Here is a 20,162-nt window from a genome sequence, read left to right on the forward strand (position 1 = left end):
GCTCAGATGATAGATTTTTCAGATGTAAGAAGTAATTTCTAAAAGTGTGATGTGGTCCTCGTGTTGAAGATAAGCTGTAATGTGTGGCGGCCGAGTGATAATAAAACTGTCGGTCCATTACCACAGAACAAACACTTACATTCTGTTTGTGCTTCCCACGAAAAAAACGAAAACAATATCGTTTGACAATACAGTATAGTACTTTATGACTGGGGAAAAATTGTTTCATAAAACGGATAGTTCCGGTCCTTGATTCTGATCAGTTGAGTCACGTTTCAAGCTGTTGTAAATTACACTACAAACATACAGCTATGTTTACTTCTGTGTTGCTCGGCAACCTCTTTGTTGGAACCACAACTGTTTCTGAGGAACTACTTTGTTTGGTGGAAGAATACTGTTTTTATTTATATCATTAAACCTAATTTGCTTTGTTTTATTCTATGAAACCTTATATAGAATAACCGTTTTATAAAAGCAATAAGCCCAGTGAAGCCGTGGTTTACAGTGAATTTATAACAGCTAAGGGGGTTTTAGTCACTCTGCTTCATGTCGTGCCTACAACGCCCCATAGATGTTATAAACTCACTGTAAATCATGGCTTCTTGGGGCATATTGCTTTAATTTACCAATCAATGCCTGAATGCAAAAATGCTTTCAAAATAGATTGTTTGAAATACAAGCCTGCTATATCTAAAATTCTTTGGTTTCTTTTTTTTACAATATATATTTTATCCTTCTTGTTAAATACTTTACAAAGCGATGTTATTCTATGATGTTGTTATTCTAAATTAAATGTTCCCTCGTGGTGGAAAGACTTGCCTAAATCAATCCGAGCAGCTGAGTCCATCTTCAAGAATCGGCTAAAAACACATCTCTTCCATCTTTATTTGACCCTCTAACTCTAGCACTCTCTATTCTAATTTTATTATAAAAAAAAAAAAAAAACCTACTAGCTTTCTATTCTTATGTATTCTATCTGTTTTCTTTTCATTTAATATACAATTAAACAAAAGCAAAAAGACCTGTAACACTAGCTTACTCTATTCTTTTTCTATTCTAAATGTTTTATTATTTATTATATTATTTAAAAAGCCCTTGCTACGAGAACTGAACTAAGCTAACTGAGACTTGTTATAGCACTTGTATATCATTGCTCTTTTGTTGATTTTGATTGCTTCCATTGTCCTCATTTCTAAGTTGCTTTGTATAAAAGTGTCTGCTAAATGACTAAATGTAAATGTACTCATAATGACCAAAGGCTTAACAAAAACATTAACCAAATCAAAATGACAAATAATTCACCACACTAAAATTTTTTTAACTTTTACCCAAAAAGATTTCTCAATGTTTTGTAGGAGTATTTTTTTTCCTACAGAGAAGCACAAACAAGCAGTGTGCAACAGGCAGAGTCGCTCAGTCTGCCAGAGAATATAAATGATGATGACGGAGCGGTAAAGACAAACAGCCTGACCCTCCTATGCATCTCTGTCAGTCTTTCCTAATGTGTGTTGACTGGACAGTGTGGTCCGAATTACATCCTCCAACGCTTCCACCTACACAAGAGATATAAATGGGTACTCTGAGTATGGCACAGATCGAACATTATGGAAATGAACAGATAAGGCCTGACCTGTGTGCTGTCTCCAGCAGGGAGGTTCTTCAGCTTATACACAGTGACCTGCCCCTCACTGTCCCCCACCAGAACACAGTCCGTCTCAGGGGTGAACAGCAGAGCCATTGGATTCACTCCCGGACTGGTCACGCTTGCAATCGTCGGGTCCAGACTGTTAAACAAAATAGAGTGCACTGTAAATTGCTGGATAGGAAGACTGAGAACCAAAAATGATGTTCAAATTGTTATTTTTCTAAACTATAAATGTTATTGAATAGAACTCAAGACCTTACCTGCTGACTCTCAGGTCCCAGATCTCCACCTTGCCCTCACGGACAGCTCCAAAGACAGTAGCACAGTGTGGGGACCACATGATATCAAACACAACCTTCTGACCAGCGGTGAAACCCAGCACGGGCTTGGTAAGGTCCTGCCTCCACAGATAAATAGTCCAATCTGAAGAACAGCTTAGGAAAACGTCTGGACAGAATGGTGACCATGTAACCTTATATACCGGACCCTATGGAAAGGTGCGGAGTCAACAGAAAAAAAGTGTTTAAAGATGCATAAAGGCACTTCAAACCAGACAAACATTTTTACGTACTGTGTGGGCTTTGTAAGTTTCCAAGAATTGCTCGTTGTATGAATAAGAGCACTTGTGAATATGACCTTCCTCTGTTCCAGCCAGGTAGATTTTTGAATCCTGCAAAATAACAGTATTAGCTAATAAGTCTCTTTCACAGCTTTCTGAATCTGATATTATGTGTGCATATGTGAGATGTACTACTATTTTCAAGGTAGGCCTCACATTAGGATGGAAATCGAAGCACAGCCCTGGAGCCAGGGATAAGATCTTCGGGTTCCAGCGCTGGTTGTTGACTATCATGTTAGGCGACTTTAGTTTCATCAGATCTAACTCAGACAAATTACAAATTAGGCAACACATGGCTCAAACATTCAGAAATGGGGCTATTTCAACTAAAAACAACTAAACTTGTCAGTGATGTGCTATAGGTACGTTTCCTCATGATATATATTTGTAGACAGGGCCTCCAAATCAGAGTAAAAATCAGTGTTGGCAGGTATAAAACAGTGTTGCCCGTCAGGTGGCCAGTTACTTTATGTTGTTAATTCTAGTTATGCCTAAAAAAAGGCATAAGGTTTAGTCTCATTATAAAACAGCAAAAGTTTAAATTATATAAATATGTAAGCAGATGTGCTGCATGTTTCTTTTCATTTGAGCCCCTCATGATAACAGTATTTTCATTGTCTCTGAGTCACTCGATTCAATAAATACTGCTCCAAAATAAAAGCTTTATGATAGACAGATAGAGAGAGAGAGGGAGAGAAAGAGAGAGAGACAGAGAGAGATGTAATGCCAGGAAAATGAATTAATGACTTTATAAAAACAAACATAGTACATTTGTGATAAAATGTAATCCTGAATTTATTTTTTATTATTTTTTCCTTTATGTATTATTTTCTGTATTTATTCATTTTTAAATGTTTTTATTCATGCATTTATTTATTTTTTATATTTATTTATTCCCACATGTACTTAATTCCAGATTTATTTATTTATTTTTACTTTTCTGTGTGCAACATGGAAATGAAGGAGAACGTTTGCTAAAGGATGTAAAAATAAATAAATTAATAAATTAAATCTAAAAATAAATAAAAGAATAAGTAAATAAAAGTTAAAAAGAATAAAAATGTAAAATTAGGTATAGAAAATAAGACATAAAGGAAAAAAGTAATAAATGGATTAATTGAATTACAAATGAAATATATATGTGTCATTAAGTCATTTATTTACTCCCCCCCCCCCCCATTTTTACATTTATTTAATTATCTATATGTTTTATTTTTTTTTTTTCATTTCTGCAGGTTTACTCCTCCATAATATTTGAACGCAAAGAAAAAAAAAACATTAATATGAGTACTATGATTATACTTTTGTGATATAAAATAATAATAATAGCAATAATAATAACAACAACAAAAATAATGCACAAACCATTTCATGGTCTGTAAAAATCGCTAGTAATATTTCTCAAGTCACCAATTATGGCAAATTATTAGTTTTAGCCCGTTTGTACAGTATTAAGGAGTAGTCACATCTTCATGGGAACTTTTCTGCCCTAATGCAAAACTCAATCACACAGATTCCTTTTAAAATGACTGGATTTTGCCTGCAAAATTTCATAAACATGATTGCTGTTTAATAATATGACTTAAATATTAAATGTAAAGGTGTTTTTGTGTTCTTGTTTTGTGTTAGATTTAAAAATAGAAAAATAAGGAAGAAGGTGATTAAATGATTTTTTTCATTTGAACATACCAACACATTCCAGGCCTTTGTAGTGGATCCATTTGCTGATTCTTCCATCACCTGATACAGAGATGAGCATTTCCCCTTTATCCTCTCCAGCCAGACCTGTGTCATGATCAACCCATCTGAGCTGCCACACCGGACACGCGTGCATGTTGGCGCAGTCACTGTTAGAAGATGACATTGCATTGTGTACACAAACTGTTTGTCATCTCAGTTTTCATCATCATTTTTAAAAGTCTGTTACATAAAAAAATGATTGGTCTAATTTGAAGCCCCTTGCCTAACTGCTAGTTGGTCATACTAGTTCTTAAGAGACTTAAAAAAGCGGCTAAGTCTTTTTAATATTTTGGAATTTGTTCAAAAATACAGTTTTGATATGCATACACTCCATATAGGCACTATATGACTTTCAGGTTATATAGATCAGCAATTCTCAACTGGTTTTAATTATGTGTGTATGCATGTATTTTTTTGTATCAACATAGTACCACAATAGTTTTTCATGCAAAAGTAAACAAAAATTACTATTAGAAATGATCATGAACTCCATAGCATATGCAAAATTACATGCAGAAAGAAGTGTGATTTAGCCTCATAAATGAATCCTCTGAATAAAAGGAATAAATAATTGGCTAGGTTTTAGATAAATTACCAAGCAAATTACAGAGTTTGATTGAATATATGACCTTTGATGTCTTTGAAGTCTATTTATATCACTACCCTAACTATATGAACATCATTTTGGATGTTTTTCGGGTCACAAACCACCAGTTGAGAACCACTGAGCAACCTATTGTAACTTCCTGTTGCTGATCAAAAGAAGGAATGCTCACAGCCCCACCTGCTGTCAATGATGGGTGTTTGTTCTGTGGTCTGCACATTATAGATGGCAATGGTGCCATCATACATTCCTACTGCCAACTGACTGGCATTACAAGCTGAGAAATCCAGTGCAGTGATTCCACTCTCACAATGAAAGATTCGATCAGGCCACTGAAACATATGAATAAAGAATATTCACAGAAACACAAGATCATATGACATGCAAAGGCATACAAACAGTGTAAAAAATACAGTGGCTTTTGCATGTCCACATATTATCTTTGGGGCCAGTGTTGATGAACACTATATTTAAACGAACAACTCTGTACAAATAAAATACTTAATAAACACTGTTGCACTGGCTAAATCTGATATGTATCTTTGTACTAAAGTGTGCAGAATACCGTGGGGTTCTTCAAAGACCAGCAGCACACAAGGCCAGGTTTCTGATCCTTGAAATCAAGCTCTCCATATCCCACAGCAAGAAGATCCTGCAGGGAATCACATGTTGTTCAGGCGAAGATTTACATTTTTTTTTTTTAAGTTGTGCCTGATATGTGTTGGTAAGATAGATATTACTGGGTTTTTCTTGTTCCAGGTCATACTGCTAACATTTCGTCCCTCGGTGAGTTCACACTTGAAGACCCAGAGATGTTCAAGGAATGGGCTGAGGGGGTTTTTAGACTGCTCTGTCCAGCTTTCCTCCTCTGTTTGTGTCTGCACACAGTCTGGGTCTGTTCAACATAGCAGTATACACATTCTAGCAAATATTCATGTTCAAATAACACTTTTCATATCTAAGATGCTGTGCAAAATCATCACCCTCTATTACAGGCAGCTGTCTGTATGCAGCAAGCTTGGGCTGGAAGATATTGGCCAGAACCACTCTTTCCATCACGGCCAGATCCTGCTTGAACTTGTCCGACTGTAAGATCAGCTCAAGGTCTGGCTCTTCCTCCCCCGGAAGCACACAAGTCATCTTTTCAAGATAAGCACTTGAGCCACTGACTGAATTAAAAGGATAAAAAAGTTTATATTTTTAACCATTTTCATAATTTAATGTGCAATAACTGAATTGCTTGTTTTAAAAAGCCAAATATGAATCAAAAGGAAGAGGAAAGAAGAATGTATTATTGGCATACATACATACATACATATATATATAAAATGTGATATTATAATAATACATAAGATTTTTTTATTTATTTTTAACATCCACTGTACTGTAACCTTTCATGAAGTATCATAATTTGACCTGTCAGATGTCTTTTTATTCGTCTAGCTTCTCCTAATTTTTTTCTTATCCTAACTATACATAATTACATAATCATATATCCACCAGTTGGGAACCATTGCTCTACGTTTTTTTTTATATATATATAATTACCTGTGCTGGTGGTGCTGAACACAGACATGCTCTGGTCAGGACCACTAGGGTTCAAGAGTTGACTCATTGAGGAGGAGTCTGGGACAATCGCCTTATTTCCTTCAGCAGACACCACAATGTTTTCACTGACATCACCTTTATTGCAGAATGAATCATACATGTCCCAGGTGGTGGACATGACAGCTGGGTAGAGACATTAAAAATCGCATTTAAATAATGAAGTCCATTTTATTTTAAGGGCAGCTTATACAGTAAATATACTTTGTATTGACATTTTACCTTTGTCTACCATTGTAATGCTATCACTTTGGACCTCCTTCGTCTTTGGCGCATCATTGAATGTTTGCATTGATCGCTCCACATACTTATCATTGCCCAGTCTGCTTTTGCACAGTTCTGTGTAAGCTTTGTTTCTTTCCCTTTAAAACGCAAGAACAAATAATTGCCAGACTCGTACCACGGAGTGTGTCTAGCTAGTAAAAAGGAAATACTTATAAACTGAAAGTCAAATGTCATCCTAGTTAACAGACTTAACTAAATCTTTATTACTGGGAAAAATGATAATAAATGTGACTCACTTGACTGCTTCAGCATCCTCTGAATCTTCTGACACAGACACAGCAGGAATGTCCAGCAGCCAGATGGTCTCCGTCTCAGTCAGGTAAGAATCCACCACCCTGTCTATAATGTCCTCCCTGACATACTCCTTCACTTCCTCTCTGCGAGCCTGAACATCTGTGTGGAGCAAAAACACCAACATTTTGTGGAATACCGGAATGCTACTCTGGGACGTTAATTCACTGGATAATGAGGAAACTTGGCAAATAAAAATATGAATGGAATAAAAACCTGAAAGACTACTGGACAAGTCTGGTTTCACTAACAAGTCTTTAGTTTCATCAGTCACTGATTCTGTTGTCTGGCTTGTTCTGGATGCTGAAACACTCCCGAAAAAAGACCTGACATGACAGCAGAGATCACTTTTTTGTTACTATAGCATCAAAAGTGGGATAGTTCTGTGTGGTATAGATTTATGTTCACTCCAAGGGCTGCAAAGAAGTAATATTTTGACATTTCCCCTCAATTACTTTGTAAATGGTCCAGTAAAGCTTGCGTTGGTGGTCTGGAAGGCTACCGAGGGAAAGTCTGTCACGGTAGTCCATGACGTGTCATGTGCAGGGAATATCTTTCCCCGTTTAGGTTGTAAAACCCCAGGATCTGGAATATATAATGGGTGAGGAGTGACGTCCTGCCCATGGTCATCAAACACCTGGCGAAGTTAGTACAAAAATGTAAAATATAGAAAACAAAAATGTTTTGTTATCACACACACACACACAAATTTAATATAGTACCACATACATATTCATAATAAAACACCCATTACCTGTACAGTGTGTTTTGGTGTTTGGGCCAAGCTCTTGTCCAGAACTTTACTGTCACTTGATGAGCTGAAGCTCTTTCCACTGATTGAAGGGTTGATGCTCTTTGTGATGCTTTGATTCACACGAAATACTCCAGAAGATACATTCAGTGTTTTGGATGACCTGGAAGAAAGAAAACCTGCTTTAGCCAATAAGGAGAGACGTAAACAAACCAATTCAAGCCAACATAATAAATCTTAAAAGACAAAATACGCTGTTTAGAAATAGTTTCAGTAGTAGAATGACATGTCAAATCGTAGGATACTACTTTAAAACTCATATACATTACGTATGTACTGGTGACATGTTTGCTCTTTTGTTATGTATGAACTTACTTGGCGACTTTCAGAGCGGTTCTCTTCTGTCTGACTGTTGTGTTAGACATGTTTCACACGTTTAAAAGCGAAAAATAATACAGAAGCGGTTAGTTTGATGGTTTGAAGTTACATGCAGGAAGTTATAATACAGAAGCGGATAGTTTGATTGTTTGAAGTTACATGCAGGACAGCAAACCGGTGCTGAGGCTTCTTGTTTGAAATTTCCATAGAAACAGACTCCTCCTACTAGAACTTTACAGCGCGCTTTTCGACTTCCATGCAGCAGGCGGCGGTGTCCTGCACGTGCACGCGCTGCGCGGTTTACCAGAAGAAGAAGGTCATCGTTCTTTCATATGGAGAATTTTAGTTTAGTTTTTTTATTGATATGTACAATCGTCATTTTCCAATTCATGAGCTCAGATTGATCTGACACGATTCTATATATATTAGCAGGACACAAATCACAGTAAGTTTGGCATTTTGTCGTTTGTTCTGTGATAATTTTTTTTTGCATATCTGTTCGCTTAGCCAGACGCCGCATAGACAGCAGGCAAACCTGAGCTGTATCTCATTCTGAAGCTGGAGTTTTGAATACATTTGTTTGTAACGTTAGTTGTTTCGCCTAAAACATACAGCAGAGTGCTGATTTTGACCCGTTAACATACTCTGTGACAATGATTAAAATATAACGAATGTTTTATAACTATAAGTCTCTCTCTCTCTCTCTCTCTCTCTCTCTCTCTCTCTCTCTCTCATAAACGTATGTAAATGTAAGCATCTTTTAAAATATTACGTAAATGCACGAGTATACCTTAGTATTCCACATTTTTTTAACGAATCAGCAAATCATATAGTAGATTTTCATGACTATATCTCTGTAATTTTTATGCAGTGTAAAATCGTATATTGTAGAATTAATAGACATTTTATTTCTCCCTAAATTTTTCTCCAGGTGCATACTCTGTTTGGATTAATCGATTGTCCAGTGTAAACCATACCTCTGTTTGTTTCTTCATTAAAAGTCTCACAGAATTTAAGCTGTCAAAAAATGGAAGTGTTTATACATCACTGTTATCGCAAGCTCCCAGCCATCCTGTCCTGGACGCTCTTCAAAGCATTAAAAAGAAGCCACATCAAATGTGCCATCCACACTTCTCCCCTTGTCTCTGTCCCCTCCAAACCAACCATCCCAGCACCACTTGTGTCTCGCCTCTTCCAGCCATCCAACCTCCGGGAGGGTCAGGAGGGAGGAGACTTGACATGCCGCAGCCAGAGACTGATGCTGCAGACAGGGCTTATCCATCCCTCCAACCCTGGCTGCTTCTATTACTTACCGGTCGCTCTGAGGTCCATGGAGAAGCTGGTTCGGCTCATTGATGAAGAGATGCATGCGATCGGGGGGCAGAAAGTTGACATGCCGGCACTGTGCAGTGCAGAACTCTGGAGGAAGAGTGGCCGCTGGGAGCTTATGGGGAAAGAGATGTTCAGGTTACTGGATCGGCACAATGCTGAATATTGTCTCGGGCCGACTCATGAAGAAGCAGTTACAGAGCTTTTTGCTTCCAATACGATATCTTACAAGAAGCTGCCACTTCTGCTGTACCAGGTATCTTCGCTAATGCTTTTTTTAAAAATAGGGCTCAATGCTAAGGATTTTTTCAGATTTAGGTTGACATTTTTACTTGCCTAGCCAAAATTGGCACTGGCAATAAAATTTAATAAAAAAAATTAATTGAATTTAAATAAAATAAATGAATGAAAAAATTTGAAGGTCTATTGTTTTTGTTTTTTGACCCATGTAACCTTGTATTCTAATATAATAAGGTTATGACACCAAAATTTTAGATACCATTCATTTTCACTATTCTCAATTCTCAAACTACAAACCTGACTAATATTAAGTAAAAAAAAAAAACAAGTAAACAGTCAGTAATAAAGAACAAGTAAGCAAATTCTGAGCAATGGCACAAATAAATACTGTAGAACCAAAATACAAATGAAGAGAAAAAAATCATTTAAGTGCCTAAATTAGGTCAACCAACAGTAATCAGGTTCAGAATTCCCAAGCAATTAAAAAAAAAGTGCATAGTTCTGACTCAATAAATTAAATAGAGTAATCCTTGAGAAAGTAAATAAAGGATTTTTTAGCAGAGCAAGTGAGTTTTTGCCTTTTGCTGCTTGAAGACCTGCTATAATATACATTCATTTTCTTTTTCAGTTGTGTACATTAAATTAAGACATAACTGAATGTGTTTGTGTGAGGATACTTGCCAAAATGGGCATTTTGACAAAATTAAGTGTATATTTTCTGTTCAAGTGCAACTCAGTTCGGTTTTGGCATGCTGTCTGGGTGACTGGGTGTCTCTGTAAACTTTTGTGACAATGCATGTTAATAAATAACATGGTTATGTCTTTCAGGTAACACGCAAGTTCCGTGATGAACAGAAGCCAAAGTTTGGGCTCCTACGTGGTCGGGAATTCTACATGAAGGACATGTATTCATTTGACATTAATGAAGAGGCAGCTCTTCATACATACCACTCTGTGTGTCAATCTTATGGACGGATATTTGAACGTCTGGGCTTGAAGTGGGTGCAGGTACAGGCTGCCACCGGCAACATAGGAGGCACACTTTCCCATGAGTTTCAGCTGCCAGCAGACATTGGCGAAGACCAGTTACTTGTTTGTGAAAACTGTGGCTTCTCTGCCAACATTGAAACCACGGAACCAGGGCAGACTGAGTGCCCACAGTGCCAAACGGGCACACTGACTGAATCCAAAGGCATCGAAGTGGGGCACACTTTTTACCTCGGCACGAAATATTCACAGGCATTTAAGGCCTTGTTCATCAATGCATCCAATGTGCCTGCAGTGGCTGAGATGGGGTGTTTTGGACTTGGCGTCACTCGAATACTTGCTGCTTCTATAGAGGTGATGTCATCCGAGGATGCTATTTGCTGGCCTGGGTTGATTGCTCCTTATCAAGTGTGTGTCCTGCCACCTAAAAAGGGCAGCAAAGCAAATGAAGCCACACAAGTGGCTGAGGAACTGGCTCAAACCTTGGGAAACAGTCTACCAAACTTGAGAGGAGAGGTGGTACTGGATGACAGGGTTCAGATGACCATTGGTAAACGACTGAAGGATGCTAAAATTTTAGGGTATCCATATGTGGTGGTGGTAGGACAGAAAGCTTTAGAGGATCTGCCCAGCTTTGAGGTGATTTGTCAGCAGAGTGGGGAGACCATGTTCCTTAGTAAAGAGGGGCTAGTGGATCTTTTAAGTAAAGTTGAAACTATCTAATCTAATATTGATTTATAAAAAAAAATTGCGTACATTTTACAGGCTGTGTTCAAGAGAGTTCAAGAATTGCTTGTGTCTGTAATAAAAGTATGTGATTTAGAAATCTCTAATGTTATAAAAAGGAAATATTGATAATAAAATGGGTCTGTTTGTTATATATACTGTATATATTAGTATTTTTTTTGTTCTTGTCATAATATAGCCACCAAGATTCACTAAGTATAACTTAGTGTCATTTAAAGAATTTGAAGAAAATAACTCGGTAATGACATGTTATCAGCAAGTTGGTGTTGCCAAATACTTTAATGGAAAGTAGCTAAAGTGTGCATGAAAAGTAGCTTATGCTAATAAGCATATTTAATACGTTATAACAGATGATGTAAAAAATAATAATATTTCTCAAATGAATCATTTTGCTAGTGCATTTTGCTAATATTTCCATTACCACCTTTATTTATTTATTTTTTATGTGGGAGAGCTATGTCAAACAGGAATTCTGATGTACATTTGGTGCAGAGGCCAATATTTCATGCCTTTCTAAGATAAATAAACGATACAACCTTGATTTAATTAGGTGGTCAACTAAATATTTGATGCAATATATTACACTTGACTTTATAAGATATCCTTTTTCTTGGTATCGTTGACACAGGGAAAGACTGTACAAATCCGGGAAATTATAGACCAATAGCTTTGACTTCTAACATATGCAAAATAATGGAGAAAATGTTAAATGAAAGGTTAACGTACAACCCGAATTCCGGAAAAGTTGGGACGTTTTTTAAATTTTAATAAAATGAAAACTAAAAGACTTTCAAATCACATGAGCCAATATTTTATTCACAATAGAACATAGACAACATAGCAAATGTTTAAACTGAGAAAGTTTACAATTTTATGCACAAAATGAGCTCATTTCAATTTTGATTTCTGCTACAAGTCTCAAAATAGTTGGGACGGGGCATGTTTACCATGGTGTAGCATCTCCTTTTCTTTTCAAAACAGTTTGAAGACGTCTGGGCATTGAGGCTATGAGTTGCTGGAGTTTTGCTGTTGGAATTTGGTCCCATTCTTGCCTTATATAGATTTCCAGCTGCTGAAGAGTTCGTGGTCGTCTTTGACGTATTTTTCGTTTAATGATGCGCCAAATGTTCTCTATAGGTGAAAGATCTGGACTGCAGGCAGGCCAGGTTAGCACCCGGACTCTTCTACGACGAAGCCATGCTGTTGTTATAGCTGCAGTATGTGGTTTTGCATTGTCCTGCTGAAATAAACAAGGCCTTCCCTGAAATAGACGTTGTTTGGAGGGAAGCATATGTTGCTCTAAAACCTTTATATACCTTTCAGCATTCACAGAGCCTTCCAAAACATGCAAGCTGCCCATACCATATGCACTTATGCACCCCCATACCATCAGAGATGCTGGCCTCCCTCCTCTTTAGCCCGGAGGACACGGCGTCCGTGATTTCCAACAAGAATGTCAAATTTGGACTCGTCTGACCATAAAACACTATTCCACTTTGAAATAGTCCATTTTAAATGAGCCTTGGCCCACAGGACACGACGGCGCTTCTGGACCATGTTCACATATGGCTTCCTTTTTGCATGATAGAGCTTTAGTTGGCATCTGCTGATGGCATGGCGGATTGTGTTTACCGACAGTGGTTTCTGAAAGTATTCCTGGGCCCATTTAGTAATGTCATTGACACAATCATGCCGATGAGTGATGCAGTGTCGTCTGAGAGCCCGAAGACCACGGGCATCCAATAAAGGTCTCCGGCCTTGTCCCTTACGCACAGAGATTTCTCCAGTTTCTCTGAATCTTTTGATGATGTTATGCACTGTAGATGATGAGATTTGCAAAGCCTTTGCAATTTGACATTGAGGAACATTGTTTTTAAAGTTTTCCACAATTTTTTTACGCAGTCTTTCACAGATTGGAGAGCCTCTGCCCATCTTTACTTCTGAGAGACTCTGCTTCTCTAAGACAAAGCTTTTATAGCTAATCATGTTACAGACCTGATATCAATTAACTTAATTAATCACTAGATGTTCCCCCAGCTGAATCTTTTCAAAACTGCTTGCTTTTTTAGCCATTTGTTGCCCCCGTGCCAACTTTTTTGAGACCTTTAGCAGGCATTAAATTTTAAATGAGCTAATTAAGTGGATAAAAGTGTAAAATTTCTCAGTTTAAACATTTGCTACGTTATCTATGTTCTATTGTGAATAAAATATTGGCTCATGTGATTTGAAATTCCTTTAGTTTTCATTTTATTAAAATTTAAAAAACGTCCCAACTTTTCCGGAATTCGGGTTGTACTATATGGAAAAGAACGGATATATAGCCAAATATCAAAGTGGCTTTAGGAGAGGTAGAAATACAATGGATCCAGCTGTATGTTTAGAGCATGAAATTAGAAGAGCACAAGTAAACAGAGAAAGTGTAGTGGCTGTCTTCTTTGACATTGAGAAGGCCTATGATATGATGTGGAGAGAAGGTTTGTTAATTAGATTGTGTAAACTAAGTATCAAAGGAAGAATATATAGATGGATTAAGGACTTTTTACAAGGAAGATTAATACAAGTTAGAATAGGGGAGAGTTATTCAAGAAAATATATTGTTGAGAACGGAACACCTCAAGGGAGTATAATAAGTCCTTTATTATTCTCCGTACTAATAAATGATGTTTATAGAGAATGGGATGGGATTTTCACTTTTTGCGGATGATGGGGCGATTTGGAAGAGGGGAAGAAATCTGAAATTTATTGTTAAAAGACTACAGGAAGCTATTATGGAAATAGAGGAGTGGTCATATAAATGGGGGTTTAAATTTTCAGTAGATAAGACAAAGATAATGTTGTTTACAAAGAAAATAATTGGTACTGAGGTCAAATTAAAGTTATATCATCAAGAGTTGGAAAGAGTGAAACACTTTAAGTTTTTGGGGATATGGTTTGATGAGGGAATAACATGGGATGTACATATCCAGAAAGTAATAGAAAAGTGTAGGAAGGTGTTAAATGTTATGAGGTGTTTGGTGGGAAGTGATTGGGGAGCTGGCAGAACAGCACTGAAGGCAAATTATTGTGGATTAATTAGATCAGTTCTTGATTATGGTTGTGTGGTGTATGGATCGGCATCAAGCACATCCCTCAAAAAATTAGATAACATTCAGTTTCAGGCTTTGAGATTATGTACAGGGGCATTCAAAACAACTTCAACTGCGGCTCTGTTGGTGGAGATGGGAGAAATGCCGCTGGAATTGAGAAGAATACAGCTATCTCTGAATTATTGGGTCAATTTACAGGGCCATAATGAAGATCATCCAGCACAAGGTACTTTAAAACCTTGTTGGGAAAAGGAGAAGAGGGAGACAAAAAGATTTGGATGGACCGTTTTAAAAAAGGCAAGAGAGTTAAAATTAACTGAATTAAAAATCAGTCCTACAGTACCATTACCAGTAGTGCCACCTTGGATAATACCTGAAGTGAAAGTAGATTTAGTGCTATTAGAAAAGAAGAACAAAGACGTGTCAATTTTTGACTCACATACTATACAGGAATATATTAATAATTATTACAGTTATATTCAGATTTACACAGATGCATCAAAGAATTTAGTTAATAAGATAGGAGTAGCTTTTGTTGTTCCAGAGTTTCATATTTCAATAGCAAAGAGAATAAGTGATAATATATCAGTATACACAGGAGAAATGTTAGCAGTACAGTGGATAGAGGAAATAAGACCATTGAGAGTTATAATATGTTCAGATTCAACTTCATCATTAGTCAGTTTACAGAACAGTCATTCAAACAGCAGAGCCGATATTTTAATAGAAATACAACAAACATTATATAGAATTCAAATGATGGAGGTTGGTTGATGGAGGTTCCTTCAAACAGAGGTTGAAGGAAAGGTGGCAAAAACAATGGGAGGAAGAGAGGAAAGGACGGTGGTTTTACAAAATTCAGAGGAGAGTGGGAGAAATGAGATGTGCAGGAAGGAGAAGGAGAGAAGAGACAATTATATCGAGACTTAGATTTGGGCACACAGGGTTAAACAGCATTTTATTTAAAATAGGTAAACATAACACTGGCAGATGTGAATATTGTGAGCAACAGGAAACAGTAGAACATGTCGTGATACATTGTAATAAATATGAGGGAAAAAGAAAGGAAATGATCCAAAATCTTAAAAAGGAAAGAATAAGTTTTGATTTAGTAGAAATTCTTAGAAAAAAACTCAAACGATAAATGCTACGGAATTGTTTTTCACTATCTTAGAATAATAGATATGATTGAGATGATTTGAGACTTAATTTTATTTTGTTGATTTTATTTTATTTATTATTATTATCATTTATTTATTTATTTGTGTTTAGAATAAAGTAAATAATAGACATTCAGATCCACACTCCATACCAGTCGGTGGCAGTAATGCACCATTACGTTGTGTGCCAACCCCCAAAAAAAATTCAACAAGAAGAAGAAGTTATCGTTGACAGAAAGCAGGTTTTTGTTTCACTCCAGACCAGCTGGTGGCGGTAATGCGTCTCTGACGTGTATCAAGGAGCACCGGAACATTTTGCTTGCTGAGGCCATGTGGTTTTTGCTATAATCTGTTCACCGTTTTGTCGCATCTTGAAGTTTTATGTTTAGTTCCTGATAACAGATACTCTTTGAACACTGTGACGAATTAAGGTACACCCAGTAAGTTGAATATAGCACCGAATTCATTTAATAAGTAAAACGATGGCTGCACTAGCCCAAGACGAGGACAGTGACGATACCATGGATGAATTTATGGAGAAGTTTAAAACACAGAAATACAAAAATGCGTTTAATGAAAGCAACTGGGAGGAGGTAAGAACTCACATTAGTAAACTACACTGGTTACAATACGTCACTAATGTTGAACTTGACGTTACTGAAGTGTAGTGTACTATAACATTGCATTTGACTGTCACAGCTTGTTATTATGTATAAATACTAGTTTTAAATATTTCAGGAGTTTGATAAGGTGCCCATGTTTATGAAGACTGCCCCAGAAAACATAGACCCAGAGAAACAGCCTGATCTCGCCTGCATTCAGTCTATTATCCATGATGATGACAGAACACCTGAAGGTGTGCGAAGCTCTTTATTTCTTACTTCCTTTACTGATTGTTTCTTCATATAAACAGTGTACCTCCTTTAAATGACAGTTGAATACATTGCAACTGAACCTTGTTCTTTTTCCTCAGAGAAAGCCAGAAGTCTTAAGGATGAGGGAAATGAGTACTTTAAGGAGAAGAATTATAAGAAAGCTATAGTGTCTTACACGGAAGGATTGAAAAAGAACTGTATGGATATTGAACTCAATGCAATTTTGTACACCAACCGTGCAGCTTCACATTTCCATTTAGGTATTTATGTCACTATTTCCCAAAACACACACAGGTCTGTGTTATAAAGTTACATTTTGCCTTGCAAATGTGTCATCATAATTAAGTTTTTCCTCTTTTGTGTATGCAATTGTCTTTTTCCTCCAGGAAATATGCGTTCAGCTTTGAATGATGCCACAGCTGCTAAGAAACTGAAGCCAGACCACATTAAAGCTATAATCAGAGGCGAGTTGTGTCTATAGTTCTTAGTTGCTTCACGAAAGCAATTGTTTGTTTACAGAAAAGAATTATGTACAAAGTACATATATGTATAATTTTTGTATGTACTTAGGTGCACAGTGCTCAATGGAGCTGCGTAACTATGCAGGAGCATCGCAGTGGTGTGATGAAGGTCTCAGGCTTATTCCCACCGACAAGAAACTACTGGAGCTGAGAGCCACTGCAGATAAACAGCAGGTAGAAAGTCCTGACAGGAAGGAAGAAAAAAAAAGGAAATTTGCAGGGAATGTGCCAAGCTGTAGATGAGTTTGTTTCCTCAGAAATTTAGCATCCACCAGTTGATCTTCAGCAGTGAATGGGTGCCGTCAGAGTCCAAACTGCTGATAAAAAAAAAACATCACAATAAGACATGCATCACCACAGTGCATCAGTCTTGCAAAGTGTGTGTTTGTAAAAAAACAAATCCATAACTAAGGATTTTTAACTTGAAACCATAACTTCTGGCCAACCTATCAGTTCATAATCCATTATAACTTCCTCCAGTGAAAAAGTGCATCCCCTGTTATCCTCTATTACCAAAATCCACAGACGTATTTGTTAAGAACTGTTTTGTTTATTTCTCTCAAACTTTTTCACTGAAGAATCCAGTATTTATATATATATATATATATATATATATATATAGATATAGATATAGATATAGACTATAAGTCGCATCAGTCCAAAAATACGTCATGAGGGGGAAAAAACATATATAAGTCGCACTGGACTATAAGTCGCATTTATTTAGACCCAAGAACCAAGAGAAAACATTACCGTCTACAGCCGCGAGAGGGTGCTATATGCTGCTTAGTGTAGACTACAGGAGCACGGAGTAGCATCTCTGGCAGCATAGAGCGCCCTCTCACGGCTGTAGAATGTTTTCTCTTGGTTCATTTCTCTCGGTTCATGTCAAATTAATTTTGACCTCATGTCGTTCCAAACCTGTGAGACCTCCGTTCATCTTCAGAACACAGTTTAAGATTTAGTCAGTTTTTAGATTTAGTCACAGTTTTTAGATTTAATCCGAGAGGTTTCTGACCCTCCATTGAAAATGTATGTACGGTATACTGTCCATGTCCAGAAAGGTAATAAATCATTAAATCATCAAAGTAGTCCATGTGACATCAGAGGGCCAGTTAGAATTTGTTGAAGCATCGAAAATACTTTTTGGTCCAAAAATTACGACTCTATTCAGCATTGTCTTCTCCTCCGGCTCTGTTGTGAGTGCATTCACGACGCTGCTGACGTGTTTTCTGGTGTGCCCAATTACAAAGATAACACGTCAGCAGCGTCGTACATCAGCAGCATCACTGCAGTGTTGTGTACGCGCTCACAACAGACCCGGAAGAGAAGACAATGCTGAATAATGTCGTAATTTTTGTTATTTTTGGACCAAAATGTATTTTCGATGCTTCAAAAAATTCTATCTGACCCTCTGATGTCACATGGACTACTTTGATGATGTTTTTCTTACCTTTCTGGACATGGACAGTATACCGTACACACAGCTTCAATGGAGGGACAGAAAGCTCTGGGACTAAATCTAAAATATCTTAAACTGTGTTCTGAAGATGAACGGAGGTCTTACGGGTTTGGAACGACATGAGGGTGAGTCATTAATGACATAATTTTCATTTTTGGATGAACTAACCCTTTAAGCTCTTTATTTTATTTATTTGTAATTGAACATTACCGTCTTATTATTAGCATTTTCACTTATATTCTCACACTAGCCATCTGTGCACTTTTTTTGTTTATAAAGTTTACATTTTCTTTGCTGTGTTTGCTTCTGAGTTTAATATATATTTTTATTGTAGAGGGAAGCTGACAGAGATGCCAGAAAAGCAAAAAGTAAAGCCAAGAAGGAGCAGAATGAAAAAGAAGTGTTGTTAGCTGCCATTAAGGTACTGCAGACATAGTTTTATTATAAAAGGTTTTTTTTTTTTTAACTGAGTTCTAACAGAGCAAAATCTTTAATTACTTTAAAAAAATTTTTTATTAAGGAGCGTGGCATTAAACTTCTGAAGACCAAGCCTTCTCGACACAGGGGTTCAGACAGTGAGGATGATGATGGTGGTGGAGGTGTGTCTAGAGCCCTGATGGATCTGGAGCTTGATGGAATCAGCTCTCAGAAGGCCACAGGAGCTCGTGTTAATATGGATGAGCAGGGAGTCCTTTACTGGCCAGTGCTGTTCCTCTACCCTGAGCACAGCCAGACGGACTTCATATCTGCTTTCTGTGAAAACTCCAGGTTTGTTACAAAGTCAAAATGTGTATCATTATGAGGAAGGGAGGCTTAAATATTAAATTACTGCTGGAATTTGATTTATTCTTATGGATTTGATTTGTATAACTCATTTTGGGTTGTTCAGCTTCATGGACCATTTGGCAGTTATGTTTGGTGAAGAGCTTCCACCCTGGGATTCAGAAAGAAAATATCAGCCACAAAATCTACAGGTCAGTATACAAAGAGACACCACTGGTGGACACCTCTTTGATTCATACCAATCTTCTGATGCTAGAATTTAAATTAGACTAGATGAGATCCCAAAATACTTGTTTTTCTTTCAGCTGTTTTTTGAGGATCCTGAGCAAGGAAACCTTTATCAAGTTAATCTTGAAAATTCACTTCTTAACGTTCTACAGCACCAAAGGTATTTCAGAAGAATTTAAGTCGTTTTACCACTGCTTGAATAGGTCTCTAATGTTGTTCCTCTCTATTTTGTTCTTTCCAGGTGCTTCGTGAAGGCAGGGACACCTAGTTTCATTGTGCTGGCATCAGGCTCTCCATTTTCTAAGCAGTTTTTATCAGGAAAAAAGGTCCAGAGATTGAAATGATGTTCTGTTTGGACCTTAAAAGACTTTGAACGCCTTGGCTATAAATAACCCTCCTGCTATTAAGGATATTTCTGCTCACCCCATCCCCTGAGAAAACTCTCGAGATTAAGGCAGAACTTTGAAGTGGATTTCATCGCAGCAACATCAATGATTCACCTTAAAAGAATATACCATCCCAACCTCCACCCATTTTGGAGGGGAAAAATGTCTTTCATGTGCAATTTGAGATCTAAAACATTACAGGTGTAAAATACAGTTATCAAACTGATGGAACTCTGCATTTTTACCATTGCTCATATTGTTCCAAACCAGTATGACTTAATGTTTTTCAGCAGAACACACAAGAAAAGATTAACATTGGTGCCTTTTGACTTTCATTTGTATTGACAGAAAACAATAAGACGTTTCTTAAAATAGCTCTTATGTTCCGCAAAAGAAAGTAAGTCATAAAGTTATGAGTGTGAATGAATGATGACAGAACT

General features: G+C 37.1%; 3 protein-coding genes across 4 annotated transcripts; 2 read left to right on the top strand and 1 right to left on the bottom strand.

Moving 5' to 3' along the window:
• Positions 1 to 1,347: 1,347 nt before the first annotated feature.
• dnai4 (dynein axonemal intermediate chain 4) lies at positions 1,348 to 8,035 on the bottom strand. Its single transcript, XM_059571036.1, has 17 exons — positions 7,916 to 8,035; positions 7,544 to 7,703; positions 7,245 to 7,426; positions 7,006 to 7,115; positions 6,735 to 6,891; positions 6,436 to 6,575; positions 6,157 to 6,339; positions 5,592 to 5,777; positions 5,349 to 5,503; positions 5,174 to 5,260; positions 4,789 to 4,940; positions 3,954 to 4,111; positions 2,421 to 2,524; positions 2,217 to 2,315; positions 1,906 to 2,132; positions 1,631 to 1,784; positions 1,348 to 1,553 (listed from the first exon to the last, which is right to left on the bottom strand). The coding sequence occupies exons 1-17, from the start codon at positions 7,963 to 7,965 to the stop codon at positions 1,476 to 1,478; spliced, it is 2,382 nt and encodes a 793-aa protein (XP_059427019.1). The 5' UTR covers positions 7,966 to 8,035; the 3' UTR covers positions 1,348 to 1,475.
• A 143-nt stretch (positions 8,036 to 8,178) lies between these two features.
• Positions 8,179 to 11,352, top strand: pars2 (prolyl-tRNA synthetase 2, mitochondrial). 2 transcript variants are annotated; one of them, XM_059571037.1, is made up of 3 exons: positions 8,179 to 8,363; positions 8,850 to 9,503; positions 10,316 to 11,352. In XM_059571037.1, the coding sequence occupies exons 2-3, from the start codon at positions 8,946 to 8,948 to the stop codon at positions 11,195 to 11,197; spliced, it is 1,440 nt and encodes a 479-aa protein (XP_059427020.1). In that variant the 5' UTR covers positions 8,179 to 8,363; positions 8,850 to 8,945; the 3' UTR covers positions 11,198 to 11,352. The 2 variants fall into 2 exon arrangements, with proteins under 2 accessions (XP_059427020.1, XP_059427021.1); XM_059571038.1 differs by having other exon boundaries at positions 8,920 to 9,503.
• Positions 11,353 to 15,738: 4,386 nt separating this feature from the next.
• On the top strand, positions 15,739 to 20,157 carry ttc4 (tetratricopeptide repeat domain 4). Its single transcript, XM_059571040.1, has 10 exons — positions 15,739 to 16,060; positions 16,206 to 16,323; positions 16,441 to 16,602; positions 16,729 to 16,806; positions 16,913 to 17,037; positions 18,660 to 18,746; positions 18,846 to 19,093; positions 19,215 to 19,299; positions 19,414 to 19,496; positions 19,578 to 20,157. Exons 1-10 carry the CDS (start codon positions 15,950 to 15,952, stop codon positions 19,678 to 19,680), a joined length of 1,200 nt encoding a protein of 399 aa, XP_059427023.1. The 5' UTR covers positions 15,739 to 15,949; the 3' UTR covers positions 19,681 to 20,157.
• The last annotated feature ends 5 nt before the right edge of the window (positions 20,158 to 20,162 follow it).

The sequence above is a fragment of the Carassius carassius genome, chromosome 17 (assembly GCF_963082965.1).
Source record: "Carassius carassius chromosome 17, fCarCar2.1, whole genome shotgun sequence".
Taxonomy (NCBI): domain Eukaryota; kingdom Metazoa; phylum Chordata; class Actinopteri; order Cypriniformes; family Cyprinidae; genus Carassius; species Carassius carassius.

Bases quoted from the DNA above. Each gene is read 5' to 3' on its own strand.
- dnai4 (XM_059571036.1), bottom strand. From the start codon at position 7,965: ATGTCTAACACAACAGTCAGACAGAAGAGAACCGCTCTGAAAGTCGCC. The intron at 6,576-6,734 runs GTGAGTCACATT...TGCGTTTTAAAG, and splicing joins GAGGATGCTGAAGCAGTCAA to GGAAAGAAACAAAGCTTACA. The intron at 5,778-6,156 runs GTAATTATATAT...CTTTTAATTCAG, and splicing joins GTTCAGCACCACCAGCACAG to TCAGTGGCTCAAGTGCTTAT.
- pars2 (XM_059571037.1), top strand. From the start codon at position 8,946: ATGGAAGTGTTTATACATCACTGTTATCGCAAGCTCCCAGCCATCCTG. The intron at 9,504-10,315 runs GTATCTTCGCTA...TATGTCTTTCAG, and splicing joins TGCCACTTCTGCTGTACCAG to GTAACACGCAAGTTCCGTGA.
- ttc4 (XM_059571040.1), top strand. From the start codon at position 15,950: ATGGCTGCACTAGCCCAAGACGAGGACAGTGACGATACCATGGATGAA. The intron at 17,038-18,659 runs GTAGAAAGTCCT...TTTTTATTGTAG, and splicing joins CCACTGCAGATAAACAGCAG to AGGGAAGCTGACAGAGATGC. The intron at 19,094-19,214 runs GTTTGTTACAAA...TGGGTTGTTCAG, and splicing joins GCTTTCTGTGAAAACTCCAG to CTTCATGGACCATTTGGCAG.